Consider the following 27,018-nt stretch of genomic DNA (forward strand, 5'->3'; position numbering starts at 1 on the left):
GCTTATTACACTTTAATGAGAATTCAAACAAGATAGACAGGAAACTGATTGAAATTGAATTGCTTTAATCAGCTGATAGCTTCATTTATCTTGAAATAAGTAAATTAAGAAGATCACATTAGACAAATTGGAATGTTATAATTGAGGGTTGTAATGAGGCTCACCACATGATGATAGTAATTTACCTTTAAGTTGTGAACTCATCAACTTTACACATGTTCCACTGTGAACTTTTTGAAAAATGTGCCAAATAAGGGCAATGACCTAGATTCCATGGTTCACTGAACATGGAAATGGGAAAGTGCAATTGAGATATGTTGTACTTGAAATTATAACTTTTTAAAATAATGCTAACTGTTTTCTGTGTTTGATGCCAACAGTAGCTCAAACATACTTTCAATGTGATGAATAACAGTAAAATATTTTAGTTAATTTACAGCTAACATTACTATTAGTCTAACATTAACGACAAAGGGGCATTTGACAATTGATAATTGCCATTCATACCCTCATATATACATTCAATAGTCAGTAGTTAAATTGTTTATCAGAATCAGATACATCCTAATAATTAAAATCCCACCTGTTATAAAACCACAGAGAACTAGTGTTTAAATACACCCTCTTATAATATAAACTAAATTTAATGTTTGGACTTGAAATAAATTTCTATTAAGACTACAAACCAGAGTAGCTATAGCTTTTTATAACAAGATATTGAATTGTTCAGTTTTATAGATATTTTGGATAGCTTATGTTTATGATATGAGTACAATAATTCTAGGACAATAACTAAAAGAGTCCTTGAGAACTCTTAGACTTACGTGAAAACAATAAAAAATGTCTGCATTCAGATAAGTTTTTACTAATATTTTATAGATGTATGTCAGAAACTTGTTTACAAGATTTGACTTAATACTTTTTTCATTAATATTGATAACGAGAATGTTTCTTATTAATACAATGGTAGTGTGATGTTACTGTAACTCAGAATAACATCAGATGCACATATCAAAAACAGATGGTATTTTAATATCTTGATAATGTTGATGTCATGATTAAGGTTTCTCTATGATGAGGTCGCCTGTGTTTCTGTAAAGTCTATGGAAGATTCTCCTTATATTTGTGCTATACAGATGTGATAGTAAAAGTGTATTACGTAATCTCAAATTCTTAACGCATTATCTTGATAATTCTGAATGAGTGCATTCCAATTTATGATGCAGTTAAATCTTAAGTGCTCTTTGTTTTAATTGGTCTTCAAGTCTGGATTGTAAACAAGTTCCATTACAGAAAAGGAGAACAAAATTGGTTTTTGAAGGGTTTCGTTCTGGTAATTGAGGATAGTACAGAAGCTATGAGAAAATCTGTCTTTTAGGAGGACTCTGATTGGTAGAGAGTTGATGACTTTATACTCCTAGAATTAATTCACATGGATGAATGCCATTGGACACTGTATTGATTTTTGCTGTATTGTTGACAGTTTAACCCTATACTTTAATCAGTCTTTGACAAGAATTTGAATATTTCATGTAGATAGTGAACCAAGCAAAAATTACAAAAGCTAAGGAATAAATTAAACAGCAGTTGAAATCGGGGTTGAAATTTTGTGATTTTCAGGATTAAGACAGTAGTTACAAGCTACCATCACTTATTATATGCTATACATTCTAATATAAAGGTAATAAATTCATTACTAGCCTGAGTCTGTGAGAGCTAATGAGTATCTTTTGGTGATCAGAGATCAATGTTGTGTTACAATTAGTATAATCCTGATCAAGCTGCTTAGCCGATACTTTTGTTTTGATTAGATATGGAAGTGTTTGAAAGGATTTATACACTACTATCATGACTCTAAGATACATCCATTTGTTTATGGTGTAGATATCTTTGTTGTGCAGTAGTGTGTGCAGTACATTCTTACATTCAGTGTATCAAGGGAATTAATTAATAACATATATTTTGGATTTAGATGGATACCAGATGATATATACACAGGGTACCAGCTGTGTTGGAAAGTCTTCAATGAAATCTCTAAAGTTCTAGGTAAATGAATTAACCAAATGTGATGATATAAAATGGCTTTTCTGAAGAAATATTCAAATGATACATAAAGACAGCATTCTTATTGTAAATGAACACACTTTTGATGGGAACTTAGATCACGATTTAATAAGGATTAGCCGAAAAAGTTATAAAGATGTCGTGGTTATCTTCCTTTTCACCACTAGATGTCAGAAAGAGGCCTCCGACTCCAGAATTTCCTGTCTCACCTTCAGACTTTGATGAACAGGAAATAGAGGCCAAAAAGAACAGCACAATGACAATGCCAAGGTCACCAACAAAAAGTCATAGGGCTGGTATATTCCGAGGTAGATCTTCTACACCTGATCGTGTCAGGGCTCCAAGTCCTGTAACCATTCCAACTGTTCCAAACCAACCACATATGCATAGTGTTCCACCTTCACCACGGACTGTGCGGATGGTCAAGGTTATGCCTGACAGTCCACAACTTAGCAGAGGTACTGGTAGACCACCCACACCAGATGAATCGGTAGTACAGGACTTGTCATGGCTACAACATTTTATCATATGGAATGAAAGGCAAGAAATTTGTTTGGCATGTGCTGCAGCATGTTTTATAACCTTTGGCTTTGACATAGTATTTATTGTTTGTGAGACACCACCATTTCAGATACAGATAGCAAACATCTTTCCATATGATATGCCTAAATTTGTGTATTCCCTGCCAAGGCTCCACTTCTAAATGGTCAAAACATGCTCATCTATCTTATTTCTATTTCTTACTTCTATTAATATCCAAAAATAAAGGGCCATTCAAACATATTTTATGCACTGAAAAAAACTGAGCTTTTGCTGTGTGATCTCTCTTATGATCTATCTGACTACCAACCAAACAGTTTCAACATGATGTCTTTAACATTATTTTGTTTTAGACTTAAAACGTCACACAATTCTGGCCACCATTGCATGCAGCAGTATGCCATATTCCATTTTCATCGTTAGTGTAATTATTATTTGAAAATAAAAATTTCCCTTCTGTAGTCTCAAATAAATAAAATTGAAGGTTTCAGTTTTCTATGGCATACATATCATTTATATATATACAGTCCAATAAGCATGTAGTGAACTTATAAAAAACTATATAATTTTGTATATAAATATATGAATGAATTTTCAAAGTAACTGCTTTAATTGTCTCAAAATGTTAAAATTTGTGGATTCTTTGTGCTAGATTTACTTTGTATAAGTGTAGCAAGTAATATTTTCTATATTTTAACTTTTATTATTTAACAGTTATGCCCCATACAAAATTTCTTATTTGATTTTCTGTCAGTGCTCTGTATTGACAGCACTCCTTTATGCATGCAGATTTGTAATGTTATAGGTTAAACAGGGGTGGATCCAGCCATTTCAAATGCATTGCTCGTCCAATTTTGGTAGAGTTGTTGTCTCTTTGACACATTCCCCATTTCCATTTGCAATTTTATCAAGAAAGAAAAAATGCATGTACTTTTGTCATTGGTCAACTGACCTTCACCTTATTTTGATTGATGTCATTTTAAAAGTTTATGTGTTGGGTTAATTAGTTTTTGAGGTATAAGTTAAAGTCAGTTATGTTTGGTTAAATGAATGAATGAAATGTGATGAACTGTACATATCAATCTTATAGGGTTCACCTGACCCTGACCTCATGCATGACCTTTTGACTGATAAATGTCAACTAAGGTGACTATTTTTAAACTAGGTCCCTTATACAATTTACCAACATATGTACATGTAGTTGCTTTGTTATTTCCCATTTAGTCTTGATTTTTGATATCATATATTTGGTTGTCACCAGTTGTTGATTTACTATAATTGTTAATTTATATTATTTCCATATGATGTAGGTGCTACACCATTAAATTTTTACCATCATTGTATTTGGCAAAGCCTTTTGTGAATTGTTAACTTTTTTTATTTGAGTGTTACTAAATAGTTCTGCATCTGGCATACACATTTTTTATCCTAGATTATCTATCATGTCTATGATAAGTTTATTTGTTTATTCTTGTTGTTTTGTCAAATAATTTAAATTGAATTACTAGAGTTGTGACTGTTACACAATGCTGTATGTATTGTCTACTTTTGTTTTGAATTATAAACTAGATCATGATTCCAATATACGTTTGAAACAATGCCCCTATATATCTATTTTGTCTATATATAAAAAGTGTATATGTATATCCAACAGACTAAATTAATTACATGTTGTATTTTGCATACAATTTCCACCAATTGGCAATACAACAAATCCTACACGAGAACTACAAGGATAGGGTAAACTAACCTCAAACATTGTTAGGAAGCAAGCCTGTATTGTTCATTAATTGTTCATAGACAATTATAGCTTTGATTTATCATGTTAATGTTGTCAAACAAACAAAAATAAATAGGTATTGTCAGATTCTCTTTTAATCACTCAACATTTGGGATTTATTTCAAAGCCTTGGTGTTATAAGTCTTCTCCTTGACTGTCTTCTTGCAGTTAAAAACTCAGCCAGTGGCATATCCAGGGTGAGGGTTTGTGGGGGTTGGATTCCCCGTTGGAACCCCAAACTTCCTTTTGTGGACAATCAATGCATTTTTGCTCTTATTAGTTTTACCTCAGCATGTTCTCATCATTGAAACAATAAAAACTTAAAAGATAACTGTACCCAGTAGATACATGTACTTGCATTCATCAGATATTCATAATGAACTGTACTTCATGAAATAATTTATAAACGGGTTAGCTTACAGTATATATCATTTATAAACATATTCTTCAAATTCTTTACAAGAAAGTTTCATTTAATTTAATAGCTTATCCCTCCAATCCCATCTACATTTAATATCCTGTTAAAGTCTTCATTCTTGCACAGAAAAAAAATAAATTATTGTAGTAAAGATAGTATGTTACAGGAAGTACATCAAAGTCAATAGTATTCTGGCTGTTAACAGGACAAGATCTTACTACTTAATAAAAACAGTCATTTAACATTCTATCTTATATACATCCTTAACATTTAATATCTATCAGAAGTTTCTGCTGCCATTTTCTCTTCTGTGCCAGAATAACCTCAGTGATTAGAGTTTTTATCAATGAGATAGGAATATCTTGTCTTATCTGAAAACAAAAACTGAGAATCAATTTTATGGAATTGGTTGAAGTATGGCGGAGTGTTTAGAAAATGTGTATGTTTTAATTTATAAGTTTATATTTTAAGGTTTTATATTGTTGATAATTCATGTAGTGTTTGATCTCCTTGATGGCGATGGTTACATGTTGTTAATATATAATTTGTTAAAGAATAATCTCATGCTGTTCTTTGCAGGTCTGAATCACAAATAATGGGTGTATCTGATGTTTACATCTGATTGCAGATCCAAAACTTGTGTATTTTAATGATTTATGATTGGTTTGATCTATAAGTTTGTTTATCTGTTTCATCAACAGAGGTTTGCATGGGCTGTTATGGTTAAATGTCATTATGTAATGTATGAATTGTCACAAATTACTTTACTTTAATGTTTTTCGAGCCATTTCACATGTTTCATGTCAATCATTTGAACAGACAAATACAAAAAATACATGATATAATATTCTATAAAAGTCAAATATCACCTTGAATATATTTAATGTTGGAGAAAATTGTAAAACAGACAGGAAGATGTGCACTGGACACCTGTTTGCCTGAGTGTATTGTGCAATGTCATGTTTTGTGATACAGACAACATTAATATTTCAGAAATCAGAGACTGGTTGTCAGCATTGTCCTTCATGCTATTCTTAGGGGATGGGGTGTAAAAAAAGAGGGATATATATGTGAAATAGAAAGGGGGAAAATGTGGAGTGGAAAAATTAAAAAAAATGGCATTTGGGAAATGAGCACTAATCAGCCCTGATTCCCTTGCTCATGTGCTAAGAGACATGCATTAACTTTAATTTAGTTTTATGTGTCCTACATGAAGGGAGATAAACATTACAGCAATCCTGGTTCACTCTATTTACTATTTAGTTTTAGTGTGTTAAATGAAGAGAGGTCGACAACTGTTTTGTTTGTACTAAATTAAGGAAGATACTTTTTAACTGCTATGTCCATCCTGATACACTTGGTTTTGAGTGCTAAATTAAGGGAGATAACTGTTATATCCATTCTTGCACAGACTAGTCTTGTTACATCTATATATTCTGATACATGTAAGCTGAGTGTGCTATATGAAGGGAGATAACTGTTACATCCATACTTATATCATTTTGAATGATTTAAATGCTTTACCATTTTTCATGCAGTAATATCCAGTGCATGATCCTGAAGAATTGCAATATTAACATTGCTTCATTACTTCTAAAAAATCAATATGTACCAAGTACTCAGAAACATTATAGATGTCCCAGAGAGAAAACAGTTGTCTAAACTCAGGAACAGAAAGGTTAACTAAGTTCAAATCAAATATATTCAATGTCTTTAACAGATACAAATAACAGAGAAAAATGAAATTAAAACAATAGGTGCTTTGTTGTAATTAGTATATTTTCACTGTATTACATCAGGGTTAAAATTCTGTCCATAACCAAATCGATTCATGCAATTCTCCTCCCTATAACATTACCATTTATTTGTGAGTCTGTTGCTTGCTATTGTCTTGTCTTTTAAGTAGATCCATCCTAAATAGGACCACCTCCATTATATATTTTATATTTCTGTGAACAATGAAATGTTACTAAAGCAATTCTAGATTACTTAAGAATTAAGATCCTATATATGCAACTTGAGTAAAGATCTAACATTTATTTTCTGAACCTTTGTGATTATTTCGTTGAAGTTAAATAATGTTTTTTTTCACTTTTACAATTTAATGCTTGCTGTGTCTCTTGAAAGCTGACATTATGAAATGACCTTTTTTTTTAAAGGGATTCACTGACATTCAATTATGAGAAATATATAAGATTCACAGTATTTATTTTTTATCATGGTCCATAAGTTAATGGGATTAATTAAGGAATGAAAAAAATATTTAACTAGATTGTAGTGTAAAGTATAATTTATTGTATGGTCATGGGTTAATAAGTTAAAATAGTTTCCAGTTTATTTACTTGTAATTGACTTTATTGTAAATTCAATTATACATCAATATTAAAGATCTGTAATTGAATTTCATTGATGTTATGTTTACTTGTTTGCTGGAGGGGTCAATACTGCCAATAAACACATTTGATAAAATACAATTTGATTGACAGTGCAGTTCTTCAACTGTGACAGAACTTATCAATCAAGTAAGAAAAAAAGAGTATGTCCCAACATTACAGGGGAGATAATCGGGAGAAATTATCCTTAAAAGGCTTAAATCAGGATAAGCTACTTTAACATAAGAGGATTAATGAAATATTGTGATAAAATTTGAATGTTTATGTTTATGTGACCTTGCCTTGGAAGAAACATGCTGGAAATTAATTGCAGGTAACCCTTTGATGTCCTCCAGGTAAAACATATGTCATGTATCACTTTTTGGTAATTAGCAAGTTTATTTGCGGTCATTTTAATGTCATGGATTGGTAACAATATGGACAAACTGGTCACAATTTGCTGTTTTTAGCACTGTTTTAATGTGTTTTCTAGCATTCCTAGTTGTTGATATTTCTGTTGTCACAATTCAAAACATCATAATGCTTTTTGGATAATATGTAGTAAGAACATTGATGTATAAATAGTGTAGATAGGATTTATACATGATCGGGGAATTAGAATTCCTACAAAGTCTGCTTGATAAGATTGAACAATTTAGTGTAGAAAGTTAGATACAGCATATTTTCACATTTAGAGTATTATTCATCAGAAAGAAATCAATATTGGGATATTAAATGGTTCTATGAACAATTAGGAACAACTTCAGCTTACAAATTCCATAAAAAGGATAATATTATTAAGGACTACAAAAAGTTACCAAACAAAAGACAACTTCCCATCTGACAGAATCAATGAAGTCAGAGATGGCGTATCTTCTGACACCAAGCTCCATTGATTCCACAACCTTTGCTGGGGACGACTTTGCGGACGATGATGTTTTTGAAGAGCACTTGATAGTGCGAAGAGAGTAAGGAGAAAATTACTTATCTGTTGTTTTAGAAATATTTTTTCTTTGATGGTTTTATGAATGATTGATTGTTTTGCCGCTATTATGGCTTGTTAATTGTATTGGAGTATGTTAAGAGCAGAATGTATTTTTGTGATCGGTAAATTAGTTGGTATTTTTTTGGAAGGCAGCAGTAGCTGTAATACTGAAGGATTTATCGTTCTCATTGTTTGTTTTATCAGGATAATTATACACAGTGCTTGATTGTGAATTGTTGTAATACATGTTTAAGTTTCTTAGCCGTAGAGGATCTTTTTCCAAGAAATGGTCTGTATCACATTATAGTGCATGAAATAATTGCTAATTAACCATAATGTTTGTACCATTGCATAATGATTTTTGAACCTGTATAAAATATATCATTTTAATCATAAGTAATAATTAGCATATAATGTATATTGTATATTTATATATTTTTTATTTTTTTTGTATAAAATGTTTTTTTTTTCAGTTATTAATTTTTATCAAGGGTGTGTGTTGTGTAATCAAGATGTTGAGTAATGTAGATTTGAATGTTGAGAATTTTTATTGAGCAGAGATATAGAAGTGAATTGGTTTCTATCTGTTGATATAATCTTTTTAAGCAAGAATGCTATGAAGATGTCTTAGAACTCAGATAATGCAAGCAAAAATAAATTATTAGTTTGCTTTACTTGTGGAGAATCTTTGATGAATATCATATGCTAAAAAAACTAATTGAGCACTTCATATGTCCTCAAACAGTTGAATATTTCATACACATTAAGTTTTTTTTTCAATGTGTCCAGTCCAGAGTGCATAAGAACTAATTTTTACAAAGTGCACGTTTTGTTGCCTGATTACATGAATAAAAGATGAACCCTTTTGGAATAATGTTAAAAACAGATTTCTTTTCTATTTTCAGGGAACAGCCCATCTTTTCTACCAAAGCCCATGTGTTTCAGATAGACCCAGAAACTAAGAAGAACTGGATACCTGCCAGTAAGAATGCTGTCAGTGTCTCTTACTATTATGATTCTACAAGAAACACATACAGAATTATCAGTGTTGATGGATCTAAGGTAATTTTTCAATGATTTGTGAATGTTTAGTCAAGGAAAGTAATTGTTAAAAACCTAGAAACAGCAACACAAATGACAAATGCGTTTTAGTAAACCATGAAATTCTTCATGATAAATCTGGCATTCTTAAGCCCTCAGTTATATATGATAACCTGATTTCTTGCAACCGGTCAGATTGATAAACAAACTAGATTATCAAAAGCTATTGATGCAATTACTTTTTGTTGAAATGAGAAGTGGTTAGGTGAAAGCTTTAATCAGATAAATAACTTTATATTTACAGAATATACATTAGATTTGACGTAATAGATATTTCACAAATGTTAAGGACAAGAACAAAATAATTAAATGAATTGGTTTAAATATTCTGACTGCCACTAGGAAAATAAGGGTGTGTTGATGGACTCCCCAGAGAGCTGTTGGTAGGTTTCTTCACTATCTTTCATAATTTAGGCTAACAATCTTAATCGTGCCCATAACTTTGGCTTACAGTCCTTATCATGGCCATTACCTAGGCTAACATTATAATAATGCTGACAATTTTAATCTTGGCAAAATTTAACACTTGCTATATCCTGAAATGGGCTTCATCTTAAGCTGGAAGTCCAAATCATGGCTACATATCAGGCTGACAAATCTCTTAATGACCACATCTTTGACTTACAATCCTAATCATATAACAGGCAGAAAGTCCTAATCATTGCTTTATCTTGTAGACAAAAGATTTATATCATGGACACATCTTAAGATTTACAATGTGAACATAGTTACATATAAGACAGACAATTCTTAACATGGCTGATCCTTTGGCTGACAGTTATAGTTATTAAAACACTTCATGTTAACTATACAAAATTATTGCACAATTCTCTGCTGACAGTCCTAGTCATGACACCATGTTAGAATGATAGTCATGACATTGCAATTAATTCTCAATAAATATAATGACTTTGCAATTGATTCTCAATAAATATAATGACATTGCAATTGATTCTCAATAAATATAATGACATTGCAATTGATTCTCAATAAATATCATGACATTGCAATGGATTCTCAATAAATATCATGACTGCAATAAGATGAAATACAAGGACCTACATTAATCCTGTGTTGTATTTTTTCTTCCTTTATCCTTGTAATTAATACTATAGTTCATATAAGTCTGAACAATATTAATAACCATGGCACTATTAGAAAAAATTGCAGACCAATTACAAGAAAGCAATCAACTTGTGTATAAATGCTGACTTTTCTGCTGGTTTTGTTATAAGGAGAAAAAATGAACAAAAAGGAGTAAAATATCACAAGCTATTATTATGTTTTACATGTTGTAAAAAAGCAAGGCAATTACATTACCAATCAGTCAGTGTGGTTTACTAATTAAATGCTCCAATAAAACTGTATGACTGTATGTTTTAGAACCGAATCCTACAAAGAACAAACGTCTTGTTTTGTCATATGTATAATAGAAACAGGATAATAGTAAATATCTGGCTTTTATTTCTGTGAGGTTTATAAATAAAACATCTAATTAAAACTAATGAAGTGCTTGAATTTCTATATCTGAAATTATTTCTGATGATCAAAAGTGCATTAATGGTAATGAACCTTTATTGTTATTGAAACAGTATGATACTTCTGAGTATATGAATAAGCCTTGAAATGTTTATGATGCTACTGAGAATACAAATAAGCATAGAAATATTGTTAGTTGCCCTTTATTGATAATTTGTTCAGCTTTGTGACTAAAACCTGATGAGCTGTTCAAAGGTTTCTGATAGAGAAGTCATAACTAGAAAGTCATAAAGACACTTTGGTGCCTTTAATCTGTCTATTGACTGATATAAAGTATCTAACTGTAATGTTCTTGTAACATTATAAAATCCATCCTAACAGATCTGCAAAGTGAGTGTTTAATGTTATTTTAATGACATCAGTTAATTAAATGATCATAGTTATCCTTTAGTTTCATCAAAGATCATAATAGTATTAACAGTTATCTCCATTTTTATCAAGGATCCATAATTATTTATGTCATTATCAAAGCAAATATATACTACTGTCTGTAGGGGATGAAAATGCTGTGTCATTCTGTTGTGTTTTATGATATAAAAGGCAGGATCTTCATACTAAGCATGCTTAATTTGCCTTTCTGATACAAAATGGCTGCCACCGAAGGTCTGAAGGTCTAGAAAGCAATAGTTTGAGACATTATCAATGTTAAGTTTGCATTTTATTCCATGTCTCTCTCAAATATTATGCAAACTTTAGTCTTAAAACAAGTTATTTTGGTTGCAATATTGATCTTTGTGGACTAGCTCATTGACACTGGATATTAAGCAACCAACAATCAATTATTATTTTGTTCATAAATTAGGTCGTTAGTTTCCTACTTTGAATTGTTTTACATTTCTCATTTTGGGGCTTTTATAGCTGACTTATGCGATATGGGCTTTGCTCATTGTTGAAGGTGGTACTGTGACCTACAGTTTTTCTGTGTCACTTGGTCTCCTGTAAATAGTTGTCTCATAGGCAATCATACCACATCTTAAGCTCCCAAGATAATTTAAAACAAAGCAAGGCATGTAGTCAACATTATATATAATTTGTTAAATATTTTACAGGCAATCATCAACAGTACAATCACTCCTGGAATGACCTTTACTAAAACATCCCAGAAGTTTGGCCAGTGGTCAGATCCAAGGGCAAACACAGTCTATGGACTTGGATTTACATCAGAGGCAGATTTGGCAAAGGTTTGTTGGATACTTATGCCAGATTTGTTTATATTGTTGGCCTTGCATGAAGACAAAAACTTCCTGTCCTGTAAATGTTCAGGTCTTTGTAGCACATTTCAATCTAAAGAGGAAATAAAACCTGTCATTACATATTGTTGATCCAGTAATTATCATGGGTACCAATTGTCATGGATTGAGACAAAAGTATGTTTGGCAGATATTCTTTCTTTAAGTTTACATATAAACCTATAGATTTTTTTTTCTTCTTAACATTTGAAATTGTGGTTAACCTTTATCCTTAAAATCCCACCATCATCCTTAAAAAAATAGGTATCCCACTTAAGGATGTATTCTTCTGACTTTTCAGTCTCGTTCAGTCTCGTTGAAATCTCGTTCTTGAATTATTTCCAAAACGTATGATAGAAGTGGAAAATATCAATGGATTTTAAAAATATTATAATCAAACATAACTCTGTGAAAAAATTGTGTATTTACCATGAACGGTTTTTGAATAATCCAGTTTTCAAATTTTACACCATTCAAGTCAGTATTTTTAGTCAAAATTTTGAGAAAATGGGTGAGGGATACAAAAAATGATTTTACAAGAATAATATACATCCCATCTCATTTTGGTCTTTTCAAATTTCTTAGATATGTATTTTTTCAATCATTTATAACAAAAAAGTTGAATTAATATGCATTTTGTTCTTTAAAATGAGAAAAATCATAAAAATACAAAATTGGCAGTATGGTAAATTTTACAAAAAAAGCATCAAAATATGATAAAACTTTCTTATATTAACACCTACCTATAGTTTTTGTTAGTTAAATTTATTCAGATTGGTCCACATCATCTTTATGGAAAGTATGAAAAAAAGTTTAATTGTGGAACTGTGATTTTTTCACAATAATAGCTCAAAAATAGGTAAAAATCGATAAAAAGTGAGAAAATCATCAAAATTGGGCATTTTCAAAGGGCTGTAGCAAAAAAAGAAGCACACCACCATATGATTTTTTCTTCACCAATTGTTTTGTTACAGTCTTATAAACCTAAAAATCAGGTTAAGAAAAAAAGTTTAATTCTAGAAATTTTTGGCTCCTCAGAGGTGTACATCCTTAAAATAACATTCCTCAGTATCATTAAATATGAAAATATTACCATTGAGGAGAAAAGTGTGTGAAATGATTATAGAAACAAGAATGTGTCCATAATACACAGATGCCCATCCCTCACTTTCATTTTCTATGGTCAGTAGACCGTGAAATAGGAGACAAAACTGTAATTTGGCATTCAAATTAGTAAGATCATATCATAGGGAACATGTTGACCAAGTTTCAAGTTGTTTAGACTTCAACTTCACCAAAACTTCTAACCTGAAGCATGACAGACGAACAAACTAGTGCAGAATCAGATATTTAGTGGACAATACAAAACTGTTGTCAATAGTTAGTATTTGTGAGTCTGTACTATGATAGATGCAGCTTCTTCCTGGTAAGAAAGTCAGGTGTAAACAAGTATTGCCATGGTAAAATATATCTAATGTCTTACAATAATAAATCCTGTTAATTGTTTTTATGAATGGTAAAATAACATACAACTCAAAATAGAAACACTAAATTGAGAGAGATATGAAATATCTGAAATCCTAGACAATGCTATTCATATGTAATAATTTACTATTTAGTACCGGTAATTGAAAGCAATACATAGAAGATGTAACTAATTATATCTTTATTATACCAGAATAGAACATTTGAAATTGTACAATTTCTGCTACAATACTTGGATGATTGTATAGACAAAATACACATTCTGTTAAATTGATTTTCATTATAATAGAGTATACTAAGGTAATTTTAATAGCAGGCTGGGGAAGTATTTAATGGCAGCTTTACCAGACTCTGAAATAAAATCACACCTGTCCAACTTACTAGTTTATTTTAAGAGTAAATTTATAATAAGTTTCTGCTATGGTAATTAATTCAATCAATATCATATGGAAAAGTGGTAAAATTTTGATGTATAAATTTAAGTACACATGATATCTGATGAAAGAAAATTTAATGAAGAAATCAGATAAAATGAATTGATATCATCAAACTTCATGAACATTTTTTCATTCACTGATTCATCAGAAGAAAGATAAAGAATATGAATAAGTCTACTTCTTATATATTCTAGCTGTTGGCCCATTTTTCACTATTTGAGTAATCATAATCACTTGGCACAGATCTGTCATTTTCATTACAAAATCTTTTCTTTTGACAGTGCCCTGTCAGCTTAAACCATACTTGTATCATATTAAGTGCTGACTTCTCTGACCAACTGACACAATAATCATTACTATGCATATAGAACAAAGGCCTAACTAATTTATTACCATAAAAGTACAGAGGTACTGAATATCTACAAATTGTTTGTAATTTGGTTACTAATTCCTGTCAGTCGAGTGAGTTGTCCAAGATGGCCAGCTTCAAAGTGTATACAATTACTTGGAGGAAATATTTCACAATTTTTTTTTTAATGTTAATTTTATTTGCATTTGTTAAACAAGTCATCTCTGTTCACCAAGATTATAGCTGTAACAACAAATACAATTATTTGAAAGAAATTTATATTTTGGAAAATTTGTCCTACAAGTTTGTACAGGTTTATAAAGCATGTTGTTAAAATGGTGTCATTGCTCTCTTTCTTTCAACAACCTTTTTTATAGTATGTGTATACAGTGAATGTGAACAGTTGCCAAAATAACAAATAGAGATGTACTTGCTAATTGCATTTGCAATTTCTATTCTATTTATTGACCTTTGACTCCAGGACCTTAGGATGTTGATATCTATCTTTTGCTTTGCCTCACTGGACACAGAGTTGTGGCAAGTAAAAGGGATCAGATATAGTTATGTCAATTTATTTAAGACCAGTCTTGTGACAAATCTAGATTTAATTATAATTTTAGTTTTGTTGAAAAGAAGCTATTCATAGATTAATTAATAGTACATGTTTTGTATGCACTTTCAGGAACTTTTGCGAAGATTGGATTAGTTTGGGTGATTTTAATCTCTCTCTTTATTAGGGTCACTATAGTGATCAGTCTGTCACTCCGTCTGTTACAAATTGTGTCTGCTCATGTTTAGAGAACATTTATAATTGCATCCTTTATACTTGACATATATATATCAACCAACACCAGAGGGTGTGTCATGATGTATGAACAACTTGCTAGGACAAAGTTCAAGTTCAAAAACTTTGGTTTTAATTGACAACTGCATGTTCTATCGTACAGATGGTGTCCGCTCTATATCTTGAGAACCATTATGATTTCAAAGTTTATATTTGACATGTATAACCAGAAGGTGTGTCATAATATATGTACAACTTCCTAGGTCAAAGATTAAAGGTAAATACTTTGATTTCAGTTGATATCTTCATGTTCTATGGTAAAGATACAATAATGTTTCACCACACATCATTTACAGCAGGTCTCACAGAGATGGCTACCATCTCAATGATATCTAGTTTTACCAGATGTTGAGGGCATTACACAAAGTGCCTATTTTCTTGAACTTCAAAGTTCTGTCTGGTTCCTTCTTAATATTTTTATAGATTTACAGAGTACAACAAAACAATGTTTTAGGTGCTGGAATATTCCTTTTGAAATCATTATAAGCCAGACATCTGCTTTAATATGATAATTGATCTTGAATCATGTTAATGGAACTGGGACCTAGACTGTATCTGGTCTTTGAAAGATTGATACACAATAAAATTGAGAATGGAAATGGGGATGTGTCAAAGAGACAACAACCCGACCATAAATAAAATAAAAACAACAGCAGAAGGTCACTAACAGGTCTTTAATGTAGCAAGAAATTCACGCACCCGGTGGCGTCCTTCAGCTGGCCCCTAAACAAATATATACTAGTTCAGTGATAATAAACGCCATACAAATTTCCAAACTGTACACAAGAAACTAAAGTTAAAATAATACAAGACTAACAAAGGCCAGTATAATAACTGTATTTGGTTGAGAAGTATTTCATTCCTATTTATTTTCTCATTTTAGTTTATAGAGAAGTTCAAAGACATCAAAGATCTTACAAGACAACAGGTAGCTCAACAACAAGTACAGCCGCCTCCACCACAACATAGTCCTCAAATTAACGGGAATGTTGTAGACGAGAATCACTCTGCTAGCCAGTCTACCCCTGCTCTTCCTCCCTCCCCAGCAGGTGCACGCCAGGTCCTGCACCATCGCAGCTCTAGCCTCTCTGCTGTTCAGGTTTGTTTGGTGCTTGCATGTTCTTTATATAACTGTATAGTGTTGGGATGTTTCCAAATTAAGCAAATGTGATTTAAGCATTGCAAAATCAATATAGGTGTTCTTGGTTTATTTTTAATTTGAAGAAATTATCGGTGTTTTTGATTTGTTTTTGTATCTGTCTAATTGAACAAAGCAGTAAATTTGAAAAGAAGGAACATGAATAAAATTTCTTGAACACAAGTATAAAAATCTACATTTATGGTCTTCTCTGTTGGAAGAGTTTGAATAGTTTGAAAGTTTCATTGCTTATAAATTCTACACAATTGCTATTTATAATTTGCCTCTATTGCTTCTACATTAGTCATTACATTCAAACAAAGTATGAAATTAGAAAAACTTCTATTTGTCTCTTTTGTAATCTTGTCTATGTAGGAAAGGGTAAATCAATCATAGCATAGATAACTTGTTGTAATTTTTAAAAAGCTTTGGTTAAAAAAATTAATTAAATAGAAATAATAATGCACAAAATTGATAACATTTTCTTTAGATTTTATAAAATAACTAACATTGACTAAAAACTCTCAAACCACTCTGAATAAACACTGAGTTTGACTAAACAAGTTATTTTTGAAACAGTAAACTGTGATAGAAAACATCTCAACACAGAATGTAGACTTTTATTTTGATTTGTTTATCAATAATATGTTTATTTTTGCTCTATATTAACAGACATCTGTTGTGTAACTCTTATTTTCAGTCAAAACATCTATAGATTTATGATCTGTGAATTATTATTTTTCATATGCTATCAGTTTTATCTATGTCTCTAGGATTATATATAGTCTTATTTACATTCCGATAATACTTCTTAAAAATAAATCATGTGTAATAAGAAAATTGATATTGAGAGGAATAGCTTAGAGATTATCACCACATTTTGTAGACTGATAGCCCAGAAGATCCAGCAGAAAGCCCTGAACAATCTTCAGTAGAAAACAAAGTATTGTCATCTTTCTAATTCTTGCTGAATGATAAAGCTTCCTTTCTTTTATTGGGAATAACTCTTGTCCATCATGACTGTTACGGAAATCTGAAGTACTGTAAATTTAGAACTTAATGCATGCATTTATTATTGGGAATCGTGACCACTATCAAAAATGTTAATTTCATTTTTAGATTGAAAAAATATTTTTTTAAGTAAAATCAATACTGAAATAATGAATGCAAGTTAAGTGTTGGGAACCTGATACTGTCACACTTTTTGCATTGCAATGATATTTTGAGCTTAGGAATTTGATATCTAAACCAATTACTACCAACAAGTAATGGACAAGTAAATTATAATTAGTAATATAAGTTTGATTGATTCACAGGGAATCTCATGTTTTACTATAGATAAGAACGTTCATTCTAAAGGCAATACACAACATCTATGTTTTAATTAAAGAATGATTGGTGTAGACAATGAATTCATAAGCTCAGTCATCAGTGCACAAATATTGGTAAACAATTTTGATTCTCAATTTTGAGGATAATTTTATCGAATTTGTTTGAAATAATACCTTTTTTGAAGACTTTGACAAGGACACAGTCAGGTGGAACAAGAGTTACTTTTTCTTCAGGTTTTGGTTAAGGTGATATTTTATCAATTTTAAAGGTTAAAAAAAAAGTAAATACTAGTACATGAGAATATTAAGAAAACTCATATGCATGAAATGAACTTGGTGTAGCCAATATATAGTATATTTATAGATGGATTGCATGAAGTTTAGGATGAGAAATATAAAAATCATTCTATAATAAGTTGCATGCTTGGATTCTAAGAAAAAAAAAACTTTTTTGGAATAAAATAAATACAGTAAAATATATGCATTGTATGTGTATAAGTATATGTATTTTGTAATAATTTTATACCACCGCAAAAATTTTGCAGTCATATATTGGTATCACGTTGTTGTTGTCATCCATGTTGTCCAAAGACATTTTGTTTTGGGACAAGAACTTTAGTATATGGAAATAGAAATCTGTGAAATTTAATCACAAGGTTTATGACATCAAAAAAAAGGTTGGGATTGAATATGAGGGTTATAGTTCCAGCAGTTTAGGAATTAGGGGTAAAAAAAAAGCCCCAATACAAATTTATCTAGTTTCCAGACAAAATCTTGTGGAATGGTGTATGGATCTTCTCGAGATTATACCACAAGTTTCCATACCACAAAGGGATAGTTATGATTGGCTTTTGGTTGGTTATGGCTCAAACCGTTTTGGAAATAGTGGCAAAAAAGGGGGGAAACAAGGGTGTCCTGGTTAATGGACAATTACAACATTAAGATTGGATTACCTCCCTTACACTGCTTTTAAATTATGTATTATGAAATTTGAATTGAGATTATGACCATATCTTGAGGGAATGAATTTTTATTTTGGAAGAAAGGGAGAAAATGAAGAAAAAAAAGGGGGGAGGAGGAGGAATTGTGGGGGACAATTGTTTCTCATATTTAAGATTTCAGAAATTAAAAAGACAATTTTTTCAAATTTTTTTTTTTAATGCAAAAAAGAAAAGTGGGGGTAAAAAAAAAATCATATGCATAACCAATTCTAAGTTTTTTGGCTACAGTTGTTCTGTGTGAGAAAACTTTTATGTGTCGAATATTTAATTGCATTCCAAATTAAGGCCTGTATCAAGTGCGAATATTGTGTCCATTTTTGTGCCAACTGTTTAGGGTTTGACCTCTGTGGTCGTATATAGCTGCACTGGGCGAAACAATTAATTTTAATGACAATCGTCTAGCACCAATGCTTTAATTCTTAAACACAGTACATTATGTGATTCTGTTCATAATACAAACAACTGTAATTAGATACATAAATTGTATTTCACAACTTTATCTTTTGACTATATCTTACAAACAGCTTAGACACCTTTGTGTGATATGATATAACTAATGTGTGTTGGTTTGTTTCTCTATAACTATTTTATATTGTTTTGAGAGTTGGCTTTTCTGCATTTTCCTTTGAAGATTCTTTGGAGTGTTAGCATTTTAATGCTTTTCCTTTCTTTTTCTCTGTGTAAAATCAGTCTCAGCCTTAAAACTGCTATTGCTGTGCCACAGCTTAGTAAGCAGCATGATAAATGTTAATAAGACAAATTTATAATAATTCAATATACTCCTCTTGAAGTCAATGGTTAAACACCAAGGTTGTGAGTTTAAATCCTTCATGTTGCAGGTGCCCTCTATTCCAATATTAATTAAAAAGTCATATCAGTTTGTTTATTGAAGGTCAGTGTGTCTCTCTGGGCGCTTTGTCTGCCTCTCAATAAAAATGGCTGCCACAAAATAGCACAATAGTCCTGAAAGTGGCGTTAAACACCAATCAATCAAACAATTAATTCTTGGTTATAAAGTTTATGGCACAGACTGTTATGTCGTTTCTACTGTTGTCTTCTATAAGAAGCATTAATATTAAATTTTGTTATAAGTAACGACTTTATTTAATATCACACAACATAGCTAAGGACTATCATATGTCTTTTTTTTTAAACAAGATGAAAGCTGTTTTAGTCAATTATTCATATTTGTATATACGGTAATATGTGTATTTTGACTATTTTAGGGATCTCAGGATGGTTTAAACCTGAAAGAGAGAAGAAACTCATTTAATACTCCTGGTTCTACTGGGAACAGTCCAGAAAGTCAGATGAAATATGAAAATGATAGACTTAAACTTGCCTTAGCCCAAAGGTTTGTAACACACTTACAGAAAGTCAGATGAAATATGAAAATGATAGACTTAAACTTGCCTTAGCCCAAAGGTTTGTAACACACTTACAGAAAGTCAGATGAAATATGAAAATGATAGACTTAAACTTGCCTTAGCCCAAAGGTTTGTAACAAACTAACAGAAAGTCAGATGAAATATGAAAATGATAGACTTAAACTTGCCTTAGCCCAAAGGTTTGTAACACACTTACAGAAAGTCAGATGAAATATGAAAATGATAGACTTAAACTTGCCTTAGCCCAAAGGTTTGTAACAAACTAACAGAAAGTCAGATGAAATATGAAAATGATAGACTTAAACTTGCCTTAGCCCAAAGGTTTGTAACAAACTAACAGAAAGTCAGATGAAATATGAAAATGATAGACTTAAACTTGCCTTAGCCCAAAGGTTTGTAACAAACTTACAAAGGCCAGAGTGTATTTATTACAAATATAATATTTTTAATTTATCTATTTTTTAGTTATATTGGTAATGTGAATTAATTATTAACCAGATTTTTGTGACAAAAATGTCGGTTATTGATTTGGGGATATTCGGCGGGTGGGCGGGCGGCAATCAAATGTTGTCTGTGCATTAACTCATGAACTGTTCAACCAAAGCTTTTAAAATTTTAATATGTTGTTACTGACAACTAAATGAAGGTCAAGTTCAATAATGGCGATTTTGACTTTTACCGTTCAGGAGTTATGGTTCTTGAAAGATTGAAAAATGGCGTTTCCAGTCGTGTCCGTGCATTTACGCATGAACTGTTCTACCAAAGCTTTTCAAATTTTAAGATGTTGTTACTGGTGACAAAATAGAGGGTCAAGTTCAATAATGCCGATTTTGACTTTTACCGTTCAGGAGTAATGGTTCTTGAAAGATTGAAAAATGGTGTTTCCAGTCGTGTCTGTGCATTTTCTCATGAACCATTCAACTAAAGCTTTTCAAATTCTAATATGTTGTTACTGATGACAAAATAGAGGTCAAGTTCAATAATGATGATTTTGACTTTAACCGTTCAGGAGTTATGGTTCTTGAAAGATTGAAAAATGGTGTTTTCAGTCTTGTCTATGCATTTTCTCATGAACCATTCATCCTAAGCTTTTCAAATTTTAATATGTTGTTACTGATGACAAAATGGAGGTCAAGTTCAATAATGACGATTTTGACTTTTACCGTTCAGGAGTAATGGTTCTTGAAAGATTGAAAAATGGTGTTTCCAGTCGTGTCTGTGCATTTTCTCATGAACCATTCAACTAAAGCTTTTCAAATTCTAATATGTTGTTACTGATGACAAAATAGAGGTCAAGTTCAATAATGATGATTTTGACTTTAACCGTTCAGGAGTTATGGTTCTTGAAAGATTGAAAAATGGTGTTTTCAGTCTTGTCTATGCATTTTCTCATGAACCATTCATCCTAAGCTTTTCAAATTTTAATATGTTGTTACTGATGACAAAATGGAGGTCAAGTTCAATAATGACGATTTTGACTTTTACCGTTCAGGAGTTATAGTTCTTGAAAGATCGTAAAATGGTGTTTCCATTCATGTTGTTGCATTTACTCACGAACCATTCAATCCAAGCTTTTCAAATTTTAATATGTTGATACTAATGACAAAATAGAGGTCAAATTTGATATTGACGATTTTCACTTCACCAATCATCAGTAATGGTTCTTGTGATATTGCCAGGACACAAATAAATGCTAATAAATCCGGTTTGCTGTCGTTGTGACAGCCTCTTAATGTTAGTTGGTATAGTTTTCTTCAATTCCATAGGTTTAATAATTAGGTGAACCAATTCTCAAAGTCTTCAATAAAATACATACTTTATTTAAGATTGCATGCAGAATTTGTTAGAAACACAAATTAAGTTTCCACAAAAATATTCACCTGTTCCTATAAAAAGGCTTTAGGAAAGAAAATTAATGAACCCATGGTACATAAGAACATATACATTATAATTAATACATAAAAATGTTAAAAAGATATAGAATGTGTCCATGTAAAAAATAAGATTGAAGTACAATAATAGATTATCCTAACAGCAATCTAATGTCTGTATCATCTGAAAACTCAACTAACTACTATTATATGATTTTAAAGTATGTAAAGAGGAATAACTCTGCAATAACTCTTCTGTGCTTTGGTTTGTAAATACATTTTTCTTTTAATTTGCAGTTCAGCAAATGCCAAAAAATGGGAGATAGAACTACAGACACTGAAAAATAACAATGCTAGACTAACTGCAGCACTCCAAGAGAGCACAGCAAATGTAGAGGAATGGAAAAAACAATTAGCAGCCTACAAAGATGAGAGTGCTAGAATGAAGAAAAAGGTAATGAACGCTGTTGTTAAAAAACTGTAAAAAAAAAAAACCTTGAAAATAAAGTGCTGGAATGAAGAAAAAGGTAATATTTAGTTGTTAAGAAAATAACCCGACTGGGAAAATAACTTGTAAATAAATACCATGTAAAACAAAAGTTAGAGATACAGTGTCAAGAAGTGATTGCAGTTACAGAAAACAAGCTCAGAGTACTTAATCTATTTATATATGTCCTTTGGTCGTGCTGTCCTACTCTTTAGACATTTCTTGATTGTACTTCAGAGTTTTTTGTTAGTTTGGTTTACTACAAGGGCTTTTACTTAGTCACTGATATTTTCATTTGATTCGACCTGAATACAAAGTGATATTGCGATGTTTAAGTTTTCAGACATGTTCTCTTGAACTTTCTATTTAGAAGTAATCCTATTGTTTAGGTGAAACACTTTTCTTCAAAACATAAAGAAACTACTTATAATATATATATATATATTGTAGGTTGTAGAAATGGAGAAACAACAGAACAACTCAGAACAGATAGGAGCTTTACAAACAGAACTACAGCAACTGACAGAACGATTAGAGAAAGTACAGATAGAAAGTCAAGATAAATCAGATGTTAGTTATAGCAATTAGAAATTTTTGATCTTGATTCATCCCCCAAAAAATTTGTTATGCCCCTGCCATAGCAGCTGTTACATTAAGTTGATGATAGTAAAGTGAAGATTAGGTCTAGAGGCTTGAATTGGTGGACATGATCAAGCTTCAAAGTCTTTGGTCTTTCTGTATTATTTTTTTTATTGACATTCACACCACATTTCCTTATTATTTTTTTTTTGACAATCACACCACATTTCCTTATTTCCAATTGGAAAATAAGGAAAAGTGTTGTGAATGTCAATAAAAAAAAAAAACTACAGAAAGACCAAAGGATAAGGGTGAAAACAACTGCAAGATTAATTCGATATTATCTTTGTCAGATTTTATCACCATTTACCAGGTCAGTTAGCTTTTCCTTGCACAAATAGTGTGCATGTGGACTACAAAGATCACCAGAATAACCAAATGCAAACAATTGCGTCTTTGATCATCTAAGGAAGGCCATTGCAAAAAGATGCTGATTTTAATATTATTTTTTGCTTGGCGTATTACAGGAGTTGAAAATGGTGCAGTCACTCTATAGTCTATATCTCATAATTAACATATCCAGCTGAATTATGTTTGACTTGTTAGATCTGTGTCTCCCATGATACATGATGTTACACCATGGGATCAAACATATAGTATGGAAATGAATAGTTCCAAATAGGAAGGGTTCAGTTTACTTTGTAATTTTGTACTTTTAAATCAAAATATAATAATTTGAATATGAAAACCAGAAAATTATTATTTTTGTAATTTCCACAAACATCAGCGAACAATAATCCAAATATTTCTGGTAAAGAAAAAATCGTAGTAATTTACATATTGACTTTATGTCTAAAACTATGTTAAGTTAAGAGTTTATGTGATTGGTCATACATACAACATCTTATTAATCAATGATAATAATATATTTCAGGAAATTAATCAGCTTACACGAAAAACAGAGGAACTTAGTGCCAAAGAGACCAAAAATAATAATATGCAATCCAAATTACAGGTATGGTTTATCATTATCTACACTACTGTAACTTTCCTTCATTGGTGTGGTTAACTATTATTATTCATTCCATTATCTACTATAAACTAAATAGAAAAATACCAACTATTGAGATTTATTATTGACAAACCACTATTTTTTTTTGGGAATCTGATAATAGAAAACTATCAAAGAGAGATAACTGTGTTTAAAAAGCAATTTTGATATTGAAAATAAAGAAAATTATAGATGCAAGATTTGCATCAACTGTTACTACAGTTTGTGTTGTAATGATTGTTAGATCTACTGAAAGTAAACTGACAGCACACATTACACACTTAACTCCTATGCAGAATTGCATGTGCCTGAATTCTGACACAAAACATCCTAGGTATTAAAAATATGTATGGTTAACAAGGGACATAATCACACTATCATGTATGGATGACCTGTCATAAAGTGAAAACTTCTTCTTTCTCATTGTTGATGTAAACGTCAGTGCTTTCACTTATAAAATGTTTTCAAAATGTCAGTAGATGTTTGGTACATAGTCAATTTATTACTAAACAATGTCATTTTTCTATCTTTCAGAGTTTAGAAGAGGAAAATAAATTATTAACTTTAAAAATACAAGATTATCAAAGACAATTACAAGATTGTAAAACAATTCGTGATAAAGACACTTCAGAAGTGTTAACTCTTCAGGAACAACTCGGCAATAAGGTTACAGAACTATATGAACTCCATGAACAAATCGTCTCAGTAATTCAGAAAGAATCAAACAGCTGATAAAAACCATTATTTACTTAATTGTACATTGCAACGAATATCTCTAGCCAAGACCAATACATGGCAGCAGACGACTGTTTCTATGGAAACCAGAACAACAACATGAGAACAGACTCTGATTGGTGATAATTGTGATATGTATTAGAGTTATATATAATCATTTAAAAAAGCAATATAGTTTTAATGTTTTGTATTTTATCAATAATATTCAAGATTAGATCTGATACTGTTATACACATCATTGTAAGAAAGCAAACATATATTATGCAATTCATTTCTCATCAATTTAGTAAATTTTGAATGCAGCAAATTTTAAAAATTGTGAGCTTTACATACCTTTTTTCTTGTATACATTTATATCCATATTTTTGCTTTATAGCACTGCATTTTCATTTCTATCACAACTTTAAGATGATGTTGTGGCATAGGTTAACAATAAGACTATATTGATCTGTTGTATATGAGATTATAATATTTATTTGCCATCAGATCAAAGGTGTTTTGATGTATTATAGCAGTATTTACATATATGTATTGACTTTTTACCAACAATGAGCTAGGATAACCTTGGTAAATTATCTTTTTTGTTAAGTTAGATATTTTTTGTTTATTTGTCTGCTTCAGTATTTAAGTTGAAAGCTTTGAGAAAGGGTTGCTGCTTCTGGCATTTAACATGGTTGTTTATAAATGGTTGTATAATCTACATGTGTTATAGTTTTAAGACAGTAGATGTTGTTATATTGATTTTTAACTTAATTTCTTTAAACAAGTACCAAATTTTATAAGGTCAATATAGATTTGACAGGAGTTCAATTGTATAATGAATGACGATAGACATGTAGAATAACTTGATTGATATATGCTCATATCATTTTACTACCTCTTAGTTATTTGTAAGTGTAAATATAGAGAAACTTCGCTGTTACTGTAATAAACTCTTTCTTGTTGGAATTTAGAATTACATATTTAGGTGTAATACCACCATTGATTTTCCCCTATTAGTATTTGTTAAATTTGCACTTTTCAAAAAATTGTGCAGAATTTATCTTTGTTTCAAATAAAGAATTACTTGGCATGAGTAAAGTTTTATCCTGTCCAGTTCTATAGAAAAAGTTTCACATAACATTTCATTGCATATAAGAAAATAACCATCATTGGAAGTTAACCAATCAAATTTCTCCCCTTATTCTATCTGTGTACAAAGTTTAGTCCCCATGTAACCTCAAGATTACAAAATTTTCTATTGAAATCACAAATAAAAAAAAATTGGTGTTTTGAAATACCCAAGACATATGTTTATGACACAGAAATAGTTTTACTGCAATAAAATGTAGGATTAATTACCTACAACGGTCAAATACAAGGGAATATTTTTTTAGACCTACTTTAGTATGCAACCGGATGTGACGTACCATGATTTGGTGGTATTACACCTTTACTACTCTCTCTTTCTATGTGCATAATGCAATAAACAAAGTCAGTTTTTGAATGACTGTTACTAACTTTAGTTGTAAAAGTCTGTTGCTATTGCAAAACTTTATCCTTATACTGTTGATTTACTATCAGGATTTTAAATGAGAAATTTTGAAATTAATAAAAAAAATAACCAATTAGCAACACTTTTAAAATGTAATGGTCAAGGTTGCAGCTACATAAATTTTAACATTTATTTAGTATAATTTTTCTTTGTTACAATTTGACTTTTGACTTAAATAGAGTTATAATTCTTGCCATTTATATTTAGTAAGACAGGATGACAAACAAAAACATAATGCAATATTCTCTCAATTTCTTTGTTGCTATGAAGAACAGTTAGTGTTCTTATGTTGTTATGTTTTGGATGAAATTTTGTGACCGTTATGAAATTTCATATTGGCCAGTATTACTTTTTATTGTAAAAAAACCAACTAGAATTTATATTTGTATTTTTCATCTGTGAAAATAGTTTCATCATATTGCGTAATATTTATATATTAAAGTAATTGGAATTTTAGATATAAAATATGACAGGTTTAGTTGAAGTAGCTGACTTTATTATTAAATCTATGATCAAATTATTTCTGGAATAACCATGAACGGGTGTGCTTGAGACAAAATAAGTGGAGAAGCTAAAGATATGAAGTGTTAACTTTCACAGCATAAAAAACAAAATTGCCTAACTTATAGAACCTATTGAATATCCCATAATCTAAATCATTACATAATTTAGAATGTGTTGGATCAAAACAAGTTTGTGGCGAAGAATTCTTTTTTGGATTTTTGGATTTTTTGTGCATGGAAGTTTTGAATGCTTTGAT

The 27,018-nt window shown here is 30.7% G+C and overlaps 1 protein-coding gene across 11 annotated transcripts in view; it reads left to right on the forward strand.

The window, feature by feature from the left end:
• Window positions 1-26,736, forward strand: part of LOC134714799 (homer protein homolog 2-like) — a 48,027-nt gene extending 21,291 nt beyond the window's left edge. For 4 of the 11 annotated variants that reach the window (XM_063576377.1, XM_063576371.1, XM_063576372.1 and 1 more), the window contains exons 2-10: window positions 9,065-9,221; window positions 11,849-11,980; window positions 16,027-16,242; window positions 17,168-17,224; window positions 19,840-19,967; window positions 22,170-22,326; window positions 22,810-22,929; window positions 23,873-23,953; window positions 24,524-26,736. In XM_063576377.1, the coding sequence (XP_063432447.1) occupies window positions 9,065-9,221; window positions 11,849-11,980; window positions 16,027-16,242; window positions 17,168-17,224; window positions 19,840-19,967; window positions 22,170-22,326; window positions 22,810-22,929; window positions 23,873-23,953; window positions 24,524-24,721 (1,246 nt within the window). In that variant the 3' untranslated portion in view covers window positions 24,722-26,736. Of the gene's footprint in view, window positions 1-1,972; window positions 2,605-7,284; window positions 7,560-7,590; window positions 8,143-8,252; window positions 8,449-9,064; window positions 9,222-11,848; window positions 11,981-16,026; window positions 16,243-17,167; window positions 17,225-19,839; window positions 19,968-22,169; window positions 22,327-22,809; window positions 22,930-23,872; window positions 23,954-24,523 lie in introns of those variants that run through there. The other 7 variants (XM_063576367.1, XM_063576378.1, XM_063576375.1 and 4 more) reach the window with 7 other exon arrangements.
• The last annotated feature ends 282 nt before the right edge of the window (window positions 26,737-27,018 follow it).

Source organism: Mytilus trossulus, chromosome 4 (assembly GCF_036588685.1).
Source record: "Mytilus trossulus isolate FHL-02 chromosome 4, PNRI_Mtr1.1.1.hap1, whole genome shotgun sequence".
Lineage (NCBI taxonomy): Eukaryota > Metazoa > Mollusca > Bivalvia > Mytilida > Mytilidae > Mytilus > Mytilus trossulus.